At 43.5% G+C, this 21,835-nt stretch overlaps 1 protein-coding gene across 1 annotated transcript; it reads right to left on the bottom strand.

Annotated features, from left to right (window-relative positions):
• Window positions 1-3,579: 3,579 nt before the first annotated feature.
• On the bottom strand, window positions 3,580-13,410 carry UBE2A (ubiquitin conjugating enzyme E2 A). The gene is made up of 6 exons (XM_032330097.1): window positions 13,150-13,410; window positions 12,912-12,992; window positions 12,454-12,479; window positions 6,446-6,535; window positions 5,172-5,260; window positions 3,580-4,887 (listed from the first exon to the last, which is right to left on the bottom strand). Exons 1-6 carry the CDS (start codon window positions 13,191-13,193, stop codon window positions 4,759-4,761), a joined length of 459 nt encoding a protein of 152 aa, XP_032185988.1. The 5' UTR covers window positions 13,194-13,410; the 3' UTR covers window positions 3,580-4,758.
• Window positions 13,411-21,835: the final 8,425 nt, after the last annotated feature.

Below are 21,835 nucleotides of genomic sequence, written 5' to 3'. Positions count from 1 at the left end.
GAAGTGGCGTTTGCACAAAATGTTTCAACACCAGAGCACACGTGGGTGAACGTAATGTCTTAGCCGAGTCGGTCTGGTCGCTCGTCCGTCACTTTCCTATGGACCAACACACTGGGCGCAACCAAACCTCTGGCTGTGTCCTTTTATGTGATTTTGGTCTTGCAGCTCCGATAAATCAAGTGTCACTATTCAGAGATGAATAGTAACACCGAGAGTTAAACACGCCAGTGAAATGATAGAACAATTAGGTTGTTCACAGTGTCTGGAAACATTTAGCACCACACTTGACAGGTAATTGGCCCACAATAAACAGTAATTTCCTTTCTCCTCTCTTATATTTTAGAATGAAAAAGCTGCCCATTGTAGTTAAATCAGTAGTTTAAAAAATAAAAAGGGATTGGCTTTTATACCTGGATCTCTAGGTTTTAGTCATCTACAGCTATTCAAACTGTGTGACACTTGCTTTTTACTAACTCCCTTTCTCTTACGGTGCTTGCCCTTTCCCAATGTTGGCAGGAAGAGAAATGAGGTGTGCATTTTATTTGGGCACTTACTGTTTTAACAATGGCAAAGGGAACAGAAGCTAAGATATATAGGATTTTTTTAAACCTAGAGGGCTCATGCCAACCTGGAGAAGCTGTGGCTCAATTAGCAAGTTAGAAAAACCAGCCTGGGATGCCTGGCTGGCTCAGTGGGTTAAGCCTCTGCCTTCGGCTCAGGTCATGTTCTCGGGGTCCTGGGATCAAGCCCCGAGTCAGGCTCTCTGCTCAGCAGGGAGCCTGCTTCCCTCCCTCTCTCTGCCTGACTCTCTGCCTACTTGTGATCTCTGTCAAATAAATAAATAAAATCTTAAAAAAAAAAAGAAAAGCCAGCCTTAGTTCTCTTGAGTAAGAGGGGCTTTGCAGATCAAGGGGAGCTGAGGGCGGGTGGAGGGGTGGGGTGAAAACTCGTTTCTCCCTTTACATTTCTTTTCTCTTCCCAAAATGGTTGGACAGGGGAAGGCCTGCAGGGAGTAGGGACATAAATCTGGTTTTCTTAAATTTAACAGAACAATATTAACATAGTAAGGGTTAGGGCTCCCAAATAATTGGGCCAACTGTACATTTGGTTCTGGGTTTGAGGGTCCAGATTTGCTGACTTTTTTTTTTTTTTTAAGATTTTGTTTGACAGAGATCACAAGTAGGCAGAGAGGCAGGCAGAGAGAGAGGAGGAAGCAGGCTCCTGGCCAAGCAGAGAGTCCAATGTGGGGCTTGATCCCAGGACCCTGGGATCATGACCTGAGACAAAGGCAGAGGCTTTAACCCACTGAGCCACCCAGGCGCTCTTGTTGACTTCTTAGATCAGCTTTGGTATTGATGTGGAATTAGGCTGAAGTCACTTAACTCTGCTTGACAATAAAATACATTGAGAGTGAGCTGCTGACAACCTTGCTGTCCTGTTTTGTCCTCATTCTGTTCCCCATTCTCTTGGCTCCTCTATTTTCCTTTTCTTCTAAAGAGCAGTCATTTGTAGCTCAGTAACTTTGCTGTAAAACAACAGATAAATGAACTGCTTCAAGTTTTATTTGAACTAAAAAGTTATACTGAAGAAGTAACTCTTTCAGTTACATATATAGCCTCGAGTCTCACAGATCTACTTTTTAGATTTTTTTTCCTCCTTTGATTGCAAAATGAATGGGAATTTCGTGCATTCTTTTGGGAAACTTTTTTTTTTTAAAGTAGGATACAGTGCATGGACTTGGCTGTGAGTAAGCCCTGAAGCTGGAGATGGGTCTTAAATAAAAGACTCTTGATTATAACTTGATTACAATCCTCATGGTTCTCCCTCATGCCACCTTCCCCATATCAGAAGGGGCAGAATTAAAGATTCAGGTTCCAATCAGACTTCCATTTGTAAGGGGACCTTACAAATCTGTTTTAACCTTACTATTCTAATTATATGCAGGCAGCCTGTCGCATTTGTTAAAAAGAAAAAAAAAAACATTGTAAAGAACAAAAGGCAAATTAGCATTAAATGTTTGGTTTGTGTAGTGCCTTTGACAGTGGACATGATGCTTTTAGAGATCAGCTGTTGTAAGGAGACATGGATAATCCCATGGAAAAGATGGTGTTTCTCAGGAGGTGTGTAAAAAGAAAAAATTAAATCTGCCCGTTATGGATCTCACCTTAATTTTTAAAAGTGTGACTAATAGAGTCACTATTTAAGGTACCCAGCCACAGTAGGATGAAAAAGTTAAGGTAAAACTAATCTACCAAATAAAGACCAATTTAATGTGGTGCTACTCTGAAGCAGAAATGGACTTAAGGGAAAGTGTGAAGCACATTTAAGGTTGATGCTCCTAGGTGGGGTCAACCAGTACGTGCATTGAACGAACTCTGCCGCACTGGGGTTCCTTTAGGGGCCATGTCTTAAAGGATGAATATAGTACATACCCCACGAAGACTCATTTTTTAGGATTTGAGAGAGAGTGCGCACAGAGGGAGAGGGAGAAGCAGACTCCCCACTGAGCAGAGAGTCCGATGTGGGGCTCCATCCCAGGAACTGGAGATGATGACCTGAGCTCCCCAGGCGCCCCATATAAAGACTTAGTTTAATTTCATTTAGCCCCCTACCCCAGACAAGAGGCAAGTGTTTCTACAGTCACTGTTCTTGGCTCTTTAAAATGAGACCAGTTCTTCCCCAGAAGAAAGCAATTTTGTTAAAACAAGATTGAGGATACCTGTACTCCCAAACTTCACTGGGGAGTTAAAATGCCATTTTTAAAAAAAACTTTTTTTTAAGATTTTATTTATTTATTTGACAGAGATGACAAGCAGGCAGAGAGGCAGGTGGTGGGGGCAGGGGGGGGGGAAGCAGGCTCCCTGCGGAGCAGAGAGCCCAATGTGGGCCTTGATCCCAGGACCCTGGGATCATGACCCAAGCCAAAGGCAGAGGCTTTAACCCACTGAGCCACCCAGGCACCCCTTAAAATGCCATTTTATAAGTTTGGTCCTATTTGCTTTTAAGCTAGGGCTTCTTAAAAACATTTTTTTAAAGATATTTTTTGACAGAGAGAGATCACAAGTAGAGAGAGATGGGGGAGAAGCAGGCTCCCGGCTGAGCAGAGAGCCCGATGCAGGCCTCGATTCCAGGACCCTGAGATCATGACCCAAGCTGAAGGCAGAGGCTCAACCCACTGAGCCCCCCAGGCACCCTAAGCTAGGGCTTCTTAAAGAGGTGGAATGTCAGGATCAACAAGGCAGATCTTGGTCCCTGAGGGCACTGGTAAATACCCAGGTTTGTCTATCACCCCCCTTCCCAACACACGCCTGATTGACCGTACTATGTGCTGAGGGAACTTTGTTCTATTTAACAGTTTTACATTCTGATTAAAACGTTAAAAGAAGAAAAAAGCATTAACACTTATGACAAGAAAGAAGGTCCCCTCCAACAGTATTTACTCTTTTCCCTCTCCCAGCATGTGTATTTTTCTTTTATCATGTTTATTTCAAAGGGGAAAGTGAGTAGATATGAGATTCCAGTAAGTTAATACTAAAAGCTCATAGTGAGCTAAAATATAATTATACCTTGACTACAAAATTTTAAGGTTATTTTTATTTACAAGTTTTGAAAAATGTACATTTTTTACATGGGTTACTTGTGCAAAGTTAGATTTAGAAGAGTGACAAATGCACAAAAGGTGACAATGGAACATTAGACAAAACATGTACAAGCTTTGTCCCACACTGCTACTTAAAGGTACTGTCTATCTAAAGTATAAATAGCCAAAGAAAGATCACAAACGTGACTTCAAGGTTCTTATAAAACTGAAAGGGAAGACGAAACTAAAGCATGCAGCATTAACTCAGGATTTGAGTGGAAAATGGTTTGCCATAGATATGCTCCCTTCCTTGGGTTAATTAAAACTCTAAAAAAATGATGGGGGATTACAAGTTTATCTAGGGTGGCACTTGCTCCCTTAAAGATTAAAGGATCTCCCACCTTCCCTAGCTTAAAAATGAATGATTGTTTCCATTCCTCTGCTCCCACACCTCTTCAAAAAGCAAAAACCCCGAAGACTTCAGTATTCGGAAACTTAGCATGGGTGAGCCCAGTGAGTATCCTGCAAGGAGAGGGTGTGTCAGTTACAACTATTGCCGCGTTCCTTTGGCTGAGTCCTTTGACTTTTCCCTTGGTACCAGTAAAAAAAAAAAAAAAAAAACCATCTTGTAATTCATTTTGGCTAGATCTTAGTGTAGCATTTTTAGCCTCCATTGCTCTTTCAGAATGGGTGTTTATGTGGATTTGTTCCCCTGTTTTTCAGAGGCCGTATTCCAAACATTCACTTCTAAATCCAACGCAAGTGAAGGACCAGCCAGGATGAAACGCTTTAGCAATCCTTTTGTTAAAAATAACATCCCGGCCATCAAGCTATGCATAAGCACCACTTGTACAACAATTCACTTTAAAAGCTTAGTGTAGAGTACAGTAACACAATACCACCCTAAAGCTGGAGATGAGACGACAGAAAAGGGATGAAGCTTTAGTGATTTCCGCACGTAACCCAGGTACAGTACATTTGATCTCGTAGAGGGTGTTTTCTGATGTTCAAGGAGAGGGGAGAAGGGGTAGGAAGAGCTCGCCAAGGGAAGATGGAAACGGCACGACAGCTATTTTGCTTTTAATAAAGTAATGTAATGACACTGAGGAATAGGAAGGTGACAAACACATCAATATATATTTTTCTTATGACCAGCCTCTTCTTTTGCTGCACCCGGGTCAACAGTCACGCCAGCTCTGTTCTACTATTGCAGAAACACGTTTCTCATATTCCCGCTTGTTCTCCTGGTACAGCTGAGCAGCCTGGCTGTTTGCTGGACTGTTGGGATTGGGCTCATCCAATAGGGACTATAGAGACAATTTGTAAAAGGTCAGTTCCTCAATTCAAAAAAAATTTAGATATATATATCTATATCATTCAACTGAATTGTCCTCAGTAACAACTAAAAGTTGATCTCTTAGCATACTAATCAAAGTAACATTAATCTGCTAGCAGCTAGGCAAATACATGTTTTCTGGGGGCAAGGGTCTTAATGACCTGCCCTTCACCTTAAGTTAGGACTTTCAGAAACAATTCAAGTACTAATAAAACATCTCAAAGGCCACAGTTAGTCACATCAAGGAAAATTCACCTGTATGGATGTTAAAATGGAAGACACATCATAAGTTGGACTCCAGCGGTTCTGAAGTATGTCCAGACATATACTACCATCTGCATAGACTAAGAGCACAGCGGAGGTATGTTAAATGTAGTAAAACCATTCCCATTTTTAACAACACAGTCAAAACAAACATAGTCAAGAATACTTTGTGAGGTTTAAAAAGATTCCCAAACTGCTTCTCAGTTATCTTCCTAAGAAGTGTCCTAATAATTTCTAGTGAAATAATCAGAGAATGTCAACTATTTAATTGATATAAAACTAGAAGCTATTTAGTGTTCTTTCTTCTGAAAAGACTGCCCTATTAACCAGGAAATCATACACGTTTTCCAACAGGGTCCCCAGCCATCCAGACAGGTGAGAAATTTATTCCACGAAATTTGCAAACTCTGTTATCTGAAATAACAAAAGATAGCTCAGAGTTCACAAGGTCTCATTTCGGCATGAAGATAAAAATATCTGATATCCCAGAAAATACTTTATTAACCTGAATAAAAAAGCAAGCTGTTCTAGGCTTACTACTAGCCAAAAAAGCAGAATGTACATCAGAATCACCCATGCTGCTTTTCCAAAACACCGGAGCCCTCAGCCACAGAATCTCCTATTGAGTAGGTCTGGAGCAGGGCCAAGGAATCTCTATTTTTAAAGTGTTCCACAGCAATTTTGATCCACATCTAAAGTTGAAAACTATTGTTTTGAATAAACAGTTCTAGATGTCGTGAAAATAGTCACAACACAAGACTACCCCAATCCAACATCAAAAGGGAACATCAAGAGCGTCCTCATTTTGGGGTAATAAGTAAATGATAAAAATCATCAAAACCAGGAGGCTCGCAGACCCCAAGCCAAGGCAGAGTACCTTCACTGCTCCCATTCTAGGACTAGAGATCAGGACCGCAATGGACCATCATGAACAAGCTGTTTTCAGGAAACGGCAAGAGGCCTAAAGACACACTCAGGTACTAGGGACAAACACCTAAAAAACGTGGAGCACCACCCATAATTAACCATGTAGTTTAAAACAGTGCATTAACAGGGCACCTGGGTGGTTCAGTGAGTTAAAGCCTCTGCCTTCGACTCAGGTAGTGATCCCAGGGTCGTGGGATCAAGCCCCGAGTCAGGCTCTCTGCTCAGCGTGGAGCCTGCTTCCTCCTCTCTCTGCCTGCCTCTCTGCCTACTTGTGATCTCTGTCTGTCAAATAAATAAATAAAATCTTAAAAAAAAACTGCATTAAAAGTGATACTTGCCATTTGGATGAAACATCTTAGAAACAAATCTAACCGTAGGTGGCTTATTTGGATATTCTTCGGTGAATTCTATTGTAAGCTTAAATGTTCCTGTAGTTAGAAAGAAAGGTTTAAGAAACAGATTTATTGCTTTGTTCAGTAGTACTTTCTTTTTAATGCTACATTACATTTTTTCCAGTACTAAATGAAATAATGCAGATATAGGGTAGGGAGGAAAGAAAGGCCAGGTAAGAGACAAGGTAAGATCTCTGGGAACTGCTCTAAAAATAGACAGATAGTGTAAGAACCACCACCCAAAGGGGATTTGTTTTTTTGTTTTGCCATCATTCGCCCCCAAACTTAAAAATACAGTCATCTTGGCGCCTGGGTGGCTCAGTGGATTAAGCCGCTGAATTCGGCTCAGGTCATGATATCAGAGTCCTGGGATCGAGTCCCACATCGGGCTCTCTGCTCAGCAGGGAGCCTGCTTCCTCCTCTCTCTCTCTGTCTGCCTCTCTGCCTACTTGTAATCTCTGTCAAATAAATAAATAAAATCTTAAAAAAAAATAGTCATCTTAAACTCAAAAGTACTGCCTACAGGATAACTTTAGCAACTGACCATTTTGAAGATATCCTTAAAATCGCAAGAAACTATAGAGCCTAAATTTGGCGCTCTTGCCTCAGAAGACTGAGACCTCAAAGGCCTATTTTAACCAGCCACCATCTTAAACTCTCCAGTGATTCTGACATGGGCTAGAGAGAACGAGAGTACACAGGTTCCAAAATCAATGCTAGAAATACAAATCGATAACCAAATTATCTTTAAAAATGGAAGGGAATAACTATAAAAGCGTTCACTGGCTTTTTTTCATATAATAGCAACTCTATAATGAAAACATAATTGAATGTAAGCCAGAAAAAACCGTTAGAGTCTCTCTCAAAAATCCTTAAGTATGACTCACAAGGTACTTCACTATAAAATGAACTCAATTATTCACACTAATGGAGGGAATTAATGGCAGAAATAATTTAAAAATCACATTAGATTGCATTCATGTCTCCAGCAAATTTATCTTTCTCATGATGTTTGTTTAGGCTACTATTGAAATGAATTCATTTTCTCTGAATATGTGTCACCTCAGGTAGCAGGAGGCTCTGACGCATATACTAGGTTATAGACTTACTTATAAGGAATGAACAAAGTGGATCTCATTCAAGAATTGCAGGATGCCCTGATTTAGGGAGACTGTTTCCTTCAAAATATTTTTAAAATTGGGTTTAACAAATCCAAGAAAACAATTGGGCAACTGTTTTTTCCTGACTGAAATCTCTTCAGGTAAACTTAAGGAATCACTGTCTGGTATAAGGTAATGAATGTTCCACTGTATTACTCTGGTCCGTTTATAAATTTATTCTAGTACTATAGACCACACTTCAAGTCGAGCATACTTTGTTAGTGGTTCCTTCAGAGTAGGCAATTTCCTCCTTCCACCAATAGGTTTATCACCACAAAAGATAAAAAGACTACACTCAATTGCTAGATCCCTTACATAACAATGCCAAAGTTTGTCTCCTACCAGTAAACTCACAGGAAACAATCTGCTAAGAGAGTTGTCCCAGGTATGATGAATGTTCCAAAGTTTCAGAATAAAAAAAAATAGTCAACACAGAGACATATTCCCCAAACTACAGTTACTCCTTAAACTGTGTGAAAGCCAGATCTGAAGATATTTTATATTAACACTAAGGGCAAAAAGTGAAATATTTTGGAATGGAGAAACATGCTGTAGTCTATGAGAACCTACTTTACCTTATTACCACCTGGTCATAAATCTTCCTACTTTTGAGGAAGAGACATTGCTTCTTCCTTTTCAGTACCACTGATATTATAATACGCAGGAAAAAGTGCGAATGAGTGTTAACTCTGAGCTTCCTTATGCATCTCAAGTATAAACACATTTGGCTCAATGTTGAAATCTGATTAAATTATAGGTAAGAGATTTCTCATCATGGAATTGCTCTAAAAGTGGGCAGATTTAACAGCACACAGGTACTAGGTCCCAGGTACTTTAAATTAAGACCATCATTATATATGATGTCCAAGAGCGGTAAAGCAACACAAGACAGGCCTAAGTGGAAATGGTAGAGCATATCAGGGAAGAGCGCAGCCTTGCAGTCAGACCTAGTTATGAGACCTTGAGGAAGCCACCTGACCTGACTAAACCTCAAGTTCCTCATCTGTAAAATGGGGTTAGTGATAATACCTACCACATTACATTGTGAGGTTTAAATGATTGACATGTGCACAGTGACACAAAGTAAGCACTCTACAAGGTGTCGCTGGGTGGCTCAGTCGCTGGGCGTCTGCCTTTGGCTCAGGTCATGATCCCAGGGTCCCGGGATTGAGCCCCACATCGGGATCCCTGCTCGGCGGGAAGCCTGCTTCTTCCTCTCCCACTGCCCCTGCCTGCGTTCCCTCTCTGTGTCTCTTTTTGTCAAATAAATAAAATCTTTAAAAAAAATAAGTGTTCCATAAATATGGTAGCTACAATAATTCCAACATTTCACATCCCTAGACCCAACCGAAGGAGGCAAAGACCAAACATCCCAATTTGACTATCAGTACGAAATATACAATTAATCAGTTTAAATATTAAATATTACTTTCTTTCTGACCTACATGAAATGCTCAAAGCTGAATTCAAGTGGAGTATGTACGCTGGTGGCTCTCGAAACCCTTGACTTGAACTTTCTGCCTAATACTTGCCCAGAAGTTTAACACTAGCTACCAAATAAGTTAATCAAGTCTTTTCAAACAGCTCGCTTACTATCTTGAGAAGCAAAACAACCTGCTTATGTCTACCTGAATATAAATTAGGAACTTACCCCAAATCTTATTGCAAATACGTATTTATGAGACTGACGCGCTGCCTACTGCGCTAAGGAGGCAGGTGCAAATACGTATTTAAAAGGGGACAGTTCACACTTTCAGCCACATTATACTACTGGAACCTTTTTAATACAAGCCTCAATGCAATTTCTGAGATCCAAAACAAACGTTAAGGAAATTTCAAGTCCTAGAATATTATGCAATTGAGACTAGTGCTTATCCTCTCGATATTTAGAGGGTTAGGCTTTAAAATAACGGAAGACTTAAGCCTCGCCATTGTACACACAACCAGTACTGCTTTTGTTCATCTTCCTGACGAGGCCAAAACATCATAAGGGAAGTATCAATTAATCCATCTAAACAGGGGACTGGGAAAAGTACATGTGTTCAATGGCAATGGTATGGCAATAGGGAGCGATATGGTTGGATCAGAGAGTATATGTTCTGCTAAAGACATTCACAAATTCAAATTTTTGAAAATACTGTGTCAGCCAAAGAAAACATCTGTGTGTTTTCTGCCATTTGGCCACCAGCTTGTGACCCCGGAGGAGAAAACAAAGTATGTGCACCTAAACAAAATTTCTTTGATGAATGGAAATTCTGATTTTTTAGATAATAACCCAAATACTCTTCATAGAATGTATTTACCTTAAGAACACCCCCAGTGGTTTCTAAGTAATTTTTAACACACTTAAAACCAAACTCCTACAAAAAGCAAATACTAGTATCGTACTCTGTGTATTGACAATTTTTAGATGATGTGATGGAGAATATTTTATTCCATAGTCTTTGTATTCAGCATACATGCCAAGATATTTTGATGAGGAAGCATTGCCCCCCAGTGTTTTGTGTGGTAGTGTAAGTTCTTGAGAACATTTTCCTCTTACTTTATGTGTGTAAAATTAAATCAAAATACCCTCAAGAGTTCCTTTTCTCAAGTCTTTCTCTTTAACTGGGGCCTGGCTGTTCCAGAAATGTCCATCACAAATGATTTACAAAGCAACAGCAAAAGTAGTTTTGGGGCTGCTGATTGAGGTAATACATTGGAAATAGCAAAATCAATTATGCCACTTGTTCCTAGTCAGTCTTTTCTAGTAAATTCCCTAACTGTAAATAAAGGGTATTAAAAAATGGTCAAAATTTTTTGGGGAGCCACAGCCTATGTTCTAGACACCTGAGGAAGCATCCACAGACAGCAGACCGTTCAAGAGAATGAATCAGAGAAGGGTATTGTCATTTAGCTTGAGTAGTTCCTTTCAGCAATGCCGGTATGAAGACACGCATCATCAAAAATAGAACCAGTGATGTCAACGGGGAAGATCCAGGTAGATAATGGATTCCTTAAGTACCTTCTCAATTCATACCACTTAAAATGAGTGAAGCACCCTTGAAATATTTAAGTAGCCAATCCTCCAGCAAAGCAATGCAGTCTTAATAAAGCTGTGCCCGGCATAAAGCTGTCCAAGTGAAGTCAGGAGGAAAAGAAGAAGCCAATGAAAATAAAGCCTGCCAGAGCTAAAGCAAATACACAGTTAATCTGCACACAATGCTTTGGTATAAAGAACTAGCACCAATCTAGGAGAGGGAAATGAAGTTGAGCTAGCTCTTGCCACGGATCAGTTCAAATGATTTACTGCACCAAAGTGGTATGCCTTTAGCATCACTCCCTGCTGCTGTTTCTTTTTATTGCAGCACTGAAGAGCAGTGACATTTACCCAGGGGGTGGAGACAGGGAGGAAACTGAAAGTATTCAGGTGACTGTCCACAGTCTCCTAGGGAAATCTGAGTATTTGAGACAAATTGGAGAGCTGGCTGACACTGCCCTCCCACATCGCATCTTGCAGACCGGTAACAGCAGAAAGCAATCCGACTCGGCAATACAGGTATATACTTAGTACTTTGCAAAAGTGTTTTCGTTCCCCCCTCCAGACCGAGTTCTATGTATGTGTGTATTTGTGTGTGTGCAGGTGTGTGCGCGCGTGTGTGTGTGTGTGTGTGTGTGTGTATCAAAGTGAGTAAAGAAAGATGGTCATTGAAAAAAGTAAAGATGCTTTTCTTTTTCAAATACCTCAAATATTAAAGATGTCGATCAGTAGTTCAAATACTTTTAATTGTGTTTTAAATGTATTAAGCATTCCAAAAACAACTATACACACATGCACACAACTGAACGCACATAAAACTATATCAATGTCAATTTCCTGGTTGTGATATTGTAGTACAGTCATTCAAGATGTTACCAAAGGGGTGGGGGAATGGGTGAAAGGTATACAAGGTGTCTCTGTATTATTATTATTAATTATAACCACATACGAATCTGTAATTGTCTCAAAATAGAAAGTTTAAAAAAAACTGAAAAAGCAAGTAACGTGTTTTTAAAAGTCAATCTTAAGTCCATTAAAAATCCTGTACCTATAGGTACACATACTACCTTCAAGTAGGCTGGAACCTGTCAAGACAGTACATTAAGGTTCTCCTTAATTCTGAAACTGCTTTGAGAATACTGACCATAAAGTCTTGATAAAAGCACACTGAAAACTCATTTAAAAATAAGAAACAAAGTTATAGTCAAGCTGGCCATTAAAGGTGCTATTAAAGACCATCTTAGAACCATGAAGCTGATAGGCATTCAACACCAGATTGTAGAAACCAGATAGTTCTATGCAATGGACTCTCTCGCACCCATCCAACTACTAACAGATACACGTTAAGCACCTGCTGAACACAGTTCCTGCCCCTGCGGTAGAATTCTGAACCAGGTGGTCTCTAGGGTCTCTGAGTCTATCAGAAAGTGTCTGGGTTGATACTAAGTCAGTAACTTGACAGGGTGCTGAACCCAGCAGGAACACAGCCCAAACCTCAAGAATCCTTAACATCAGTGTTATGATGCTCCTTGTAAAAAGTGATCACCTTACCCCATTTTCTCTTTTTTAAAGAAGCAAGCAAGAATAAGGGTGCAGTTCTAGTCAAGCAGACAATGGCCAGAACCACCTGCCACATATGGGAGTCCACTGAAGCCTGTAGCAGGCAGAGGCTAGGGAGAAGCGGATTCTTAAGTAGGAGGCACTTCCAGGATGACTGGGAACCCTCTCCCCCAGATGCTCAGGCTCCTGAAAGGTGGGTAAAGAAACTCTCTTACCATCCTCAAACGGGGTCCCTTCAGGCCTGCAACACACACAGAAAGAGAGAGAGACAGTCAGTTCCCGCTTCAGGGGCTCCCCTCTCCCTTAAGGGGTTCACCTTAAGACACATGGCTATTCCCAGCTCTGCCAACTCTACCTCTGCTAAACCACCGCTTCCTGGGTCCGAGAGCCAGTACACATGGGTGTCTGGGGCTCCGAACGCCGGCGCAGGCCGCCGCGCCTAACCGCCACCACTCCCCGCTCCGCCCCCCTCAGAACCCCAAACGGTTCCCCTGGCAGCGGGAACCGAGCTAATCGAGGCACAGGCTCCGGGGAGGCGCCTAGGCCCAGGCGGACCCAAACATTCCCCCTTTGCCTTTCCGTCCCCGCCGGGGGGCCGGTCCCCGACGGCAGGCCCGGCCGGCTCTAGTACCCCCCCCCCACCTCCCGGCACCTCCCCGTAACGCAGACTCACCCGAAAATGACCGCGTTCCAAACCATTATGTTGTTCTCGGACGGAGCCCCGCTGACTCCCGCCGGAGGATCCTCCTGCAACCTTCAGGGGAACAGACAGGGGCCCCGCGGTCCGGCACCCGCGTCCGCTCCGGGCCGCCCCCCGCCGCCCCCGGCCCGCCCCGGGACCCGCCCTGCGCCCCGCCTGGCAGCTCCCCCCTCCCCGCCCGCCCCGGCCTCGGCGGTCCCCGTCGCTTTACCTCTTGAAGTCCCTCATGAGGCGCCGCCGAGCCGGGGTGGACATATCTCTAGCGGGGTCAGGGGTGGGGCATACACCGAGGTCTCGGGTCCCGGCGGACGCTGAAGAGGCCGAGGAGGCTGAAGGAGCTGAAGCGGACGCCGAGGGAGCGCCCAGAGGAACGGCACTACCCCTCCGAAGTCGAGGGTCGGTCTGGCGCCGACTAAGCACCACCCCGGAGTAGACGGGGGCTGAACCAACCTGGAAAGAGAGGGGGGGAGTGGAACGCCGAACGCCGTACGCCGGACAGGCTGTACCAAGACAGGGCGGGGGGGGGGGCGGCCGGGAAAGTTGCTTAGGTCATTAAACCCCAGCGGGAGGCGGGGAGCGCCGGACCCGTACGGGACTGAGAGGCGCGCGGCCCACCGGGCGGAAGCCTGTAATTCACTAGGAATTAGTGCGGGAATGGGGTCCGTCTCCACCTGCCCAGACTAAGACGAACCCTGGGAGGCTTCTTCCTATTTTCTTTTTCTATCCTTTTTTTTTTTTTTTTTTTTTTTTGAAATCAGATCACTTATGACAGTGCGCCCTGTGGCTGGGGACGACGGGCGACGGGTACGAGGTGGCGGGGGTCGGGGAGAAGAAGAATGGGAGTCCCTAAGTAGAAGGGAGGAGGAGACAGTGGGTGGAGGCACATCTGGTTCTCGGGAAGCGGGAACTCTAGGGACCCGGGAGGCTAGGGAGGAGAATGTGTGACTGGTTCAAATCACTGAAAATCAAAAGAATAAATCGGCCTTGGCTACGACAAGAAGCTTGTGGGTCCCTCGTCTGTGAGATGAGCATGCTGGATTCTGGTCCCAATGTTAGGCCAGTGATCACCCCCAAGCAGGATAAAATGGTGGTGTGTGTCCTGGGGGAGGGAATGAGATCTTAAGGCAAGCACAATGAGGTTTTAGCTCTGGGCACTCACAATTTGGCTCTGGAACCACATTTCCCCTTGGCAGTTCAACAAGCCAAGCGGCTACTATATATTCGGAAGAGTCCAAGGTATGAGAATATCCGACTGCGGAGAATTGGAAGGGCAGAGAGTCTGAAGCAAAAGTAATGGTAAGATGCACGGGAAAAAGCAGCAGGTTGCAGAGAAGAGTCACAGTTAGTATGTGGACCTGCAAAAGCAATAATAATTTAAAAGAATAATTTGTAAAGGTCAACCCCAAATAACTTAGAAGGTAGACAAAACACTCATTTTAAGAATTTATGAAAATATGAGAAAGGTAAGTTTGGGTTAAGTCATAGAGAGTTGGAACGTCAAGCTAACCGATTCCTTGGAAGGTGGTGCATAGTTAGAGCCCTGCGAGTCAGAGATGGGTCCCAGGAGAGCAGCTAGGAGACACTTGGAGTAGTCTAGGTGAGAAACATTGAACTAGGCAGTGACAACAAAAATGGAGAGGGTGGGATGAATGGGGAGGACTTGGCAACAGATTGAACTTGGAGGCAAGAGAGAGGAAGGAGTCAACAATGGCTGGAGTTCTCAGCCCGAGATAATGAGGGCTTTGAAGGTGCCATGAACAGAACTCCGGAACAGAGTGGAGAAGGGGGTGCTTTGGGGATAGGAAGTTTGGGAGCTTACTGAGTGCGCGAGACTGCTGAGACATCCGAGCAAAGATGTCCATAAGATATCAGATTTGCTTAAATTTGTTTCTAAGGTGGGAGGCAGGAGACACTTGACAATGGGGGTGATTCTAGCCACTGCTTAACAGCAGGTACGTTCACGGGCAAGGATTTTGGCTCCCATTGACTCCAACATATCAGGGGTTAAGGCAAGTCTCCCTGATAGCATCACATTGTCACTGTAGTGGGCAGGGGTTCAAAAATAAGTTTAAAATCTCCTTTTCCTTTCATCCAGTAACTGGCAGTCTGCTAATACACACATGCAATCTACAAAAGCAAGTGCCTTTGTTTTCCATTGCTACTTAAGGAATGACCACAAGCTGTAGGCCAGGTTCAGTGCCTTGCAGTTCTAAGGACTGAACCACCTCCCCCACCCCCCGCCATTTGCTCACTGGCTGCCAGCCAGGGGCCATTCTCAGGTCCTAGAGGTCATCCACATTCCTTGCCACATGGCTTGCTCCACTTTTAAGCCAGCAACAGAGAACTTCTCCCCCATGAAATCCTCCTCACACTTGAAATCTTTCTTCAGGAACACCCCAGTTCACTTTAAGGGCTTATCTGATGAGGTCAGGCCCACCCTGGGTAACCCCCCCCCCATATCATCGGATCTGGGCCCTTAATCACATCTGCAAAACTCTCTCACAGCAGAACCTAGATGAGTGTTTGATTGAAAAATTGGGAGAAGGTGTGTGTACATCCATGGCCAGGGATCTTCAGCTTCTCCCTCCCGCCCTCTCCTTTCTTGCAGCGGCAAGAAATGCAGCAGAGGCACGTGAATCTATAAAGGCCGAGGGGCTGCACAGCAGAGGAAACCCTCTGTCTGGTAGGGGTTAGAACAAGCTTCCTGGAATGGGTCTGTTTCAGTTTTGTTTTAACAGAAGTGACGGCAGGGAGAGACGTCCCCGGGAGAGAATTCAAGCAGTTTCTACAAGGGCCACAGTGTGAAGGAGCATGTGCTAATGGGGGATGATGAGACCCCTCCTTGGAAAAGTGAGAGGGACAGAAGCTGGTTAGATGCCCTCAAACGCAAGGATGAGGGCTTAGGCTCGAAAAGCAGCTTTTGGAGGTTTTCCAGGTCTAGCTCACATAGGGGCTGAGAAGCTGCATCTACCATCCTGGAGAGCCGGGAAGGGGCTGAGATGGGAAGCTCCTGCCGCTGGACAAATGTGTCCGAGACTCACTGAAAGCCAGAGATGTAGCTGAGTTTGTGGTGGGTTTGTTGATTTTCTGAAATTCCTTTGCCCTAGCTCATGAGTCGTTCTCGGACTGTCTAATCCAGAAACCTCGGGGACACAAACCACAGCAGTTTGGAAGCCCCGTGGCACCAGGGGATGGGGAGGGCATGCCCTTGACTGCACAGTGGAGTCACACGGCAGAAACACTGTGCCGCCACATTCCTCACCAGAAGCAGTGTTGTCACAGCGAGCAGCAAGACAGAAGATTGTCCTCTAGCAGATGATTATCAGGCTAGAACATGCTAACTATAGCATAGTCTGCCAAGCATTCTTTCAATCCCCTTTTCACCTTGACGTCTTGGAGAAATACCCTGCGCCCAGCCAAGCACCATGCCCCTCCCCCAAAGCAGGGGTCCAGAATAGAAGCCCTTTTCAGTGAAAAGAAAAGCGTATTAGCAATGCAGCTGCCGGAGAGATAAAAAGTTCCAAACCATCCCCAGGGAAGGACTTTAGAATTTTCCTAAAAGGGAGGACCGTAGCGTCGGGGAATAATCCATGACTAGGGGAACTGTGGGATTTCATTCATGAGGCTTTCAAAATGCAGACTGGATTGTGATTTTCTGGAACTATTTTGGGTTGGGGAGAGAGAGAGACTGAATAAACTATCATTTCCTGCCTTATGAGGCTGTGAGTTTGTATTTCTGTTAGCCAGAGAAGGCAAGGAATTTTATTTTCCTATGGTTCCTGTTTCTACCAGTAACAGTACAAATGCCAACCGAGAAATCACAGAGTATAAAACCTCAAGGTCTTTCTTGACTCCAGTAGCCTCAGAAGACAAGCCAAGAGAATGGCTCATAGGAAACAACAGTTGTCACAATGTGTATTCTTGGCGGAAACAGTAGTGGTGTGTTTTGCATCTATAAACTCTAGGCTATACGGAGAGAAAGAGGGAGAAAAGGTGTAGTGAAGTTTAGGTAAGTGGGGGGACATTAGGGCCGTGAACATAGACACTACCTGCTAAGTTGCAGAATCAAGAACAAACATGTGGCAGGTGGGCTGAAACACGCAGGCGCACCTTCCCCAGGATCTTCTGGTCCTCATCTCTGGAATTTGTGCATATATTGCCTTAAACGGCAAAAGGGACTTCACTGATATAGTTAAATAAAGAATCTCGAGATGGGGAGATTATCCAGGATAAAACCAGTGGGCCTGATGTAATCACATGAGTCCTTAGGAGAGGGAAGAAAGTCTGAATTCAGAGAGAACTTCATGTGACCATGAAAACAGAGATTGGAGCGATACTGCCACCAGCCAAGGAGCCAAGGGATGCTGGTAGCTTCTAGATGCTGCATGGGGCAAAATGGGTTTTCCCCTGGAGCTTCTAGGAGCAACCAGCCCTGCTGACATCCTGACTTTAAAACAGCAAGATTGATTTGGGACTTCTGATCTCCAGAACTGTAAGATAATCAATTTGGGTTTTCCTAAGCCACTAAGACTGTGGTAGCACATTACAGCAGCAACAGAAAATGAATACACATGGTTTCAACCCCGGGTATAGGAATTCAATCAAACTGGCCGTAGCCACCAGCAAACCACAGCCAAATCCAGCCTGTCATCTTTTCTCCCAGGGCTTGCAAGCCCAAGTGATTTTCTATATTTTTAAATGGTTGCAAAAGTCAAAAGAAGAACATTTTATAATATTTCATGTGTGAGGGTAATGTGAGGATAATATGAAATTCAGATTTTCAACATCCCTGAATAAAGTTTCACTGGGACACAGCCATGCTATTTCTTTCTTTTTTTTTTTTTTAAGATTTTATTTATTTATTTGACACAGAGAGAGAGAGATCACAAGTAGGCAGAGCAGCAGGCAGAGAGCGGGGTGGGGTGTGGAAACAGGCTCCTCGCTGAGCAGAGAGCCCGATGCGGGGCTCCATCCTAGGACCCTGAGACTACAACCTGAGCTGAAGGCAGAGGCTTTAACCCACTGAGGCACCCAGGTGCCCCAGCCATGCTATTTCTTTTCTAAGATTTTATTTGACAGAGACAGCGAGAGAGGGAACACGAGCGATGGGAACTGGAGAGGGAAAAGCAGGCTCCCTGCTGATTAGGGAGCCCCATGCCGGATTCGATCCCACGATCTGGGGATCATGACCTGAGCTGAAGGCAGAAGCTTATCAACCGAGTCACCCAGGTGCCTGCAGTCATGTTATTTCAAGCATGTATTGTCTATGGCTGCTCTTGTGCTCCCGGAGCAGAGTTGAGGAGCTGTGACAGAGACTGTATGTGGCATCATGATGTGGTTCTAACTCGTCAGCATGTTGAATGCCATGTGTATCACCAGATTATGGCATTTCAGGTTTTTTTTTAAATTACACGTGCATACCCATGGTGTCAGAAAAAGAAAACAAAAAGGGTTTTGAATGTCATGCTTTTAAGGCACAGTGGAATGTAGATTACCTGGTTATCACATTAGATGTCAAAGCCCTATGTTTATTACACAATGACCCTGTAGTGTTGCTAAAAGAATCCAGTACACAACAACATTACCAAAAATAAGTGCTCATTGAGATGTTCCTGACTCCCAGGAAAGCAGTGGTTAGAAAAACTAGAAAGTTTTAAATGGAATATTTTATCATAGCAAAAATCCTTCACAAAAATAAAAATATGAAAATGAGGCTGCAGCCACAGTAATTTTCTGAGTGGTTCATTTGTTAGGCAAGCAAGGAAAGCCATCTACTGATGATGAGTTAATTAAATCGTGTTTGATTGCCGAAGCCAAAGAAATGAGTTCAGGGAAAATAAACTTTTCAAAGGCTATTAACCTTATGGCAAGAATAGTGGCTCAAAGAGCTGAGAACGTTGGAAGTAACACCAACAGTCATTTAAAAAAAAAAAAAGAAAGAAAGAAAACAGAGCCAGGGCATCTGCTGGCACAGTCAATAGAGCAACTTGACTCTCGGGTTTAGCTCAGACCTTGATTTCAGAGTTGTGAGATCGAGCCCCGAGTCTGGCGCCATACTCAGCACAGAGTCTGCATAAGTTTCTCTCTGCCCCTCCCCTCTTTCTCAAATAAATAAATAAATATATCTTAAAACAACAACAACAACAGGGAAAATGATTTCAAGTGATTTTCGTTGGCTCTCAATGAGGTGACAGTTGTTACCAATACTGCTCAGTTGTATTTTACTCAAAGAGCCAATGCTGAGTTTAAAGTGATGGGAGAATTGGTCTGTGTGGAATAACTCAGACTTTATTTATTCGGGGCGCCTGGGTGGCTGAGTCTGTTAAGCCTCTGACTTTGGCTCAGGTCATGATCTTGGAGTCCTGGGATCGAGCCCCATGTCTGGCTCCCTGCTCAGCGGGAAGTCTGCTTCTCCCTCTCCTTCTGCTCCTCCTCCTGCTCATTCTTTCTCTCTCTCAAATACATAAATCCTTTCTTAAGATTATTTATTTATTTGACAGGCGGAGATCACAAGTAGGCAGAGAGGCAGGCAGAGAGAGAGGGGGAAGCAGGCTCCCTGCTGAGCAGAGAGCCCGATGCGGGACTCCATCCCAGGACCCTGAGATCATGACCTGAGCCGAAGGCAGCGGCTTAACCCACTGAGCCACCCAGGTGCCCTATCTTGTGTATTTCAAACATTAGTGTCAACACGTCATTTGCTCATGGACTAACCCTACTTGTCAGTTACAAGAATTTTTGTCAGAAATAGAAGCTGAAGATTCTGACTTGCCCAACCAACAGCAGTTCAATAGCTTGGCAGTGCCAAAGTTTTTCAAGTTAAAAAAAATTTTTTTGTGGGGGGGCTTAGGGCTGAGGTTGAAAATTTTCTGAATGAGGAGAACCACTTGCAACCACTGTTATTGAACGCTGGATGGTTTTTTAAATTAACTTTTGCTGTAGACAAATTGTTACTTAATTCATTTGAAAGAAAATTACAAGGCAAAACACTGCTTATATGTGAAACTTACATTTCAGTAAAGTCATTTCAAAGACAACTAACATTGTCTCAATTGCAAGTAATGTCATTACTTTAATCTCTTCCTGTGCTCTCAAAAATGAAAACAAAAATCAAGATTTGCATTTCCACACCAGTTTGCAATGAATATCTTTTTTGAGCTCAAATTACAATTCCAGCGGTGTTTTGCAAAATTTGATGCAAAGTGCAAAGGAAATTTCTATATTTAAAAAGTCAATTTCACTGGGGGCGCCTAGGTGGCTCAGTCGGTTAAACCGCTGCCTTCAGCTTAGGTCATGATCCCAGAGTCCTGGGATTGAGCCCCCATATAGGGCTCCCTGCTTGGCAGGGAGCGTGCTTCTCCCTCTCCTGTTCCCAATCCCCCTGCTAGTGCTCTCTCTCTCTCTCTGTGTGTGTCAAATAAATGAATGAAATCTTTTTAAAAAATCAACTTCAGGGGCGCCTGGGTGGCTCAGTGGGTTGAGCCGCTGCCTTCGGCTTGGGTCATGATCTCAGGGTCCTGGGATCTAGTCCCGCGTCGGGCTCTCTGCTCGGCAGGGAGCCTGCTTCCCTCTCTCTCTCTGCCTGCCTCTCTGTCTACTTGTGATCTCTCTCTGTCAAATAAATAAATAAAATCTTTAAAAAAAAAATCAACTTCAGGGACACTTGGGTGGTTCAGCCAGTTAAATGGCTGCTTTTGGCACATATCATGATCCTAAGGTCCTGGGATTGAGTTGTGCATCGGGCTCCTTGCTCAGCGGGGGGGCCTGCTTCTCCCTCTTACCTGCCACTCGCTTTGCTTGCGTGCCTTCTAGCTCTCTGATTTAAAAAAAAAATCATTTTCACTGTGCATCTTAGGAGCTTCCACCTAAATTTCAATTAGAAGTGATTATTCTGTATGCAATGACATCCTAAAAGGCAAATATCAAGAGAAGAATCTAATTGAATTTCATAAATGCCTTCTAAAAGATGAATATGCTCAATTAAAATCAGGTATTTAGTATCAGTATTTGGCAGTACTTATGTGTGTTAAAACTTTTTTCAAAGATGAGATATGTAAAATATCATTATAGATAAGTATTAACAGATTAATATTTTCAACTGATTTATTTCATTAAGATCTTTATTAATGGGTTGCGGTGGCATAGTCAATTAAGCATCTGACTCTTGGTTTCGATTCAAGTCGTGATATCAGGGTCATGACATCAAGCCCTGTGTTGGGTTCCACGCTCAGCAGAGTCTGCTTAAGACTCTCCTTCTGGGGGTTAAGCCTCTGCCTTCTGCTCAGGTCATGATCTCAGAGTCCTGGGATCAAGCCCCACATTGGGCTCGCCTCAGCGGGGAGTCTCTCTGTCTGTCTCTCTCTCACTGCCTGCCTCTCTGCCTACTTGTGATCTCTGTCAAATAAAATCTTTTGAAAAAATCCACTATTTTGGTGTCTTCATTTGGATTTTTGAAGTTAGCCAATGTAAACTGTCTCAGTATCCTTGTTCTAGATTGCTCCAGGCTCTTGTCCTCCACAAAGAACATACTGGAAGAGTTTCAGTATCTTCAGTTTCAGTATCTTCCAAAGAAGATACATAAATAACCGATCAGCACATGAAAAGGTACTCAAAATTAGCCACTAGGGAAAGGAAAATCAAAACTACAGTGAGATATCACTTTACACCCACAAGGATAGTTATGATCAAAAAGACGAACAAAAATAATTGCTGGTGAGATTATGAAGAAACATCATATATATATTCTGGTGGGGATATAAAATGGTAAAGCCGCTTCGGAAAACACTCTTGGCAGTTCCTCAAAAGGTGAAACATAAAGTCACCATATAAACCCAGCAATTCCACTCCTAAGTATACAATGAAGGGAATTAAAAACATATGTCCTCACAAAAACTTGTACA

Source organism: Mustela erminea, chromosome X, assembly GCF_009829155.1.
Source record: "Mustela erminea isolate mMusErm1 chromosome X, mMusErm1.Pri, whole genome shotgun sequence".
NCBI classification, from domain to species: domain Eukaryota; kingdom Metazoa; phylum Chordata; class Mammalia; order Carnivora; family Mustelidae; genus Mustela; species Mustela erminea.
The sequence above is the reverse complement of the archived record's forward strand: the minus strand, read 5'-3'. Positions and strand labels throughout refer to the sequence as shown.

Bases quoted from the DNA above. Each gene is read 5' to 3' on its own strand.
- UBE2A (XM_032330097.1), bottom strand. From the start codon at position 13,193: ATGTCCACCCCGGCTCGGCGGCGCCTCATGAGGGACTTCAAGAG. The intron at 6,536-12,453 runs GTAAGAGAGTTT...TTCTAACTACAG, and splicing joins AGGGACCCCGTTTGAGGATG to GAACATTTAAGCTTACAATA. The intron at 5,261-6,445 runs GCAAGTATCACT...CTGTGCTCTTAG, and splicing joins TAAGATGTTTCATCCAAATG to TCTATGCAGATGGTAGTATA.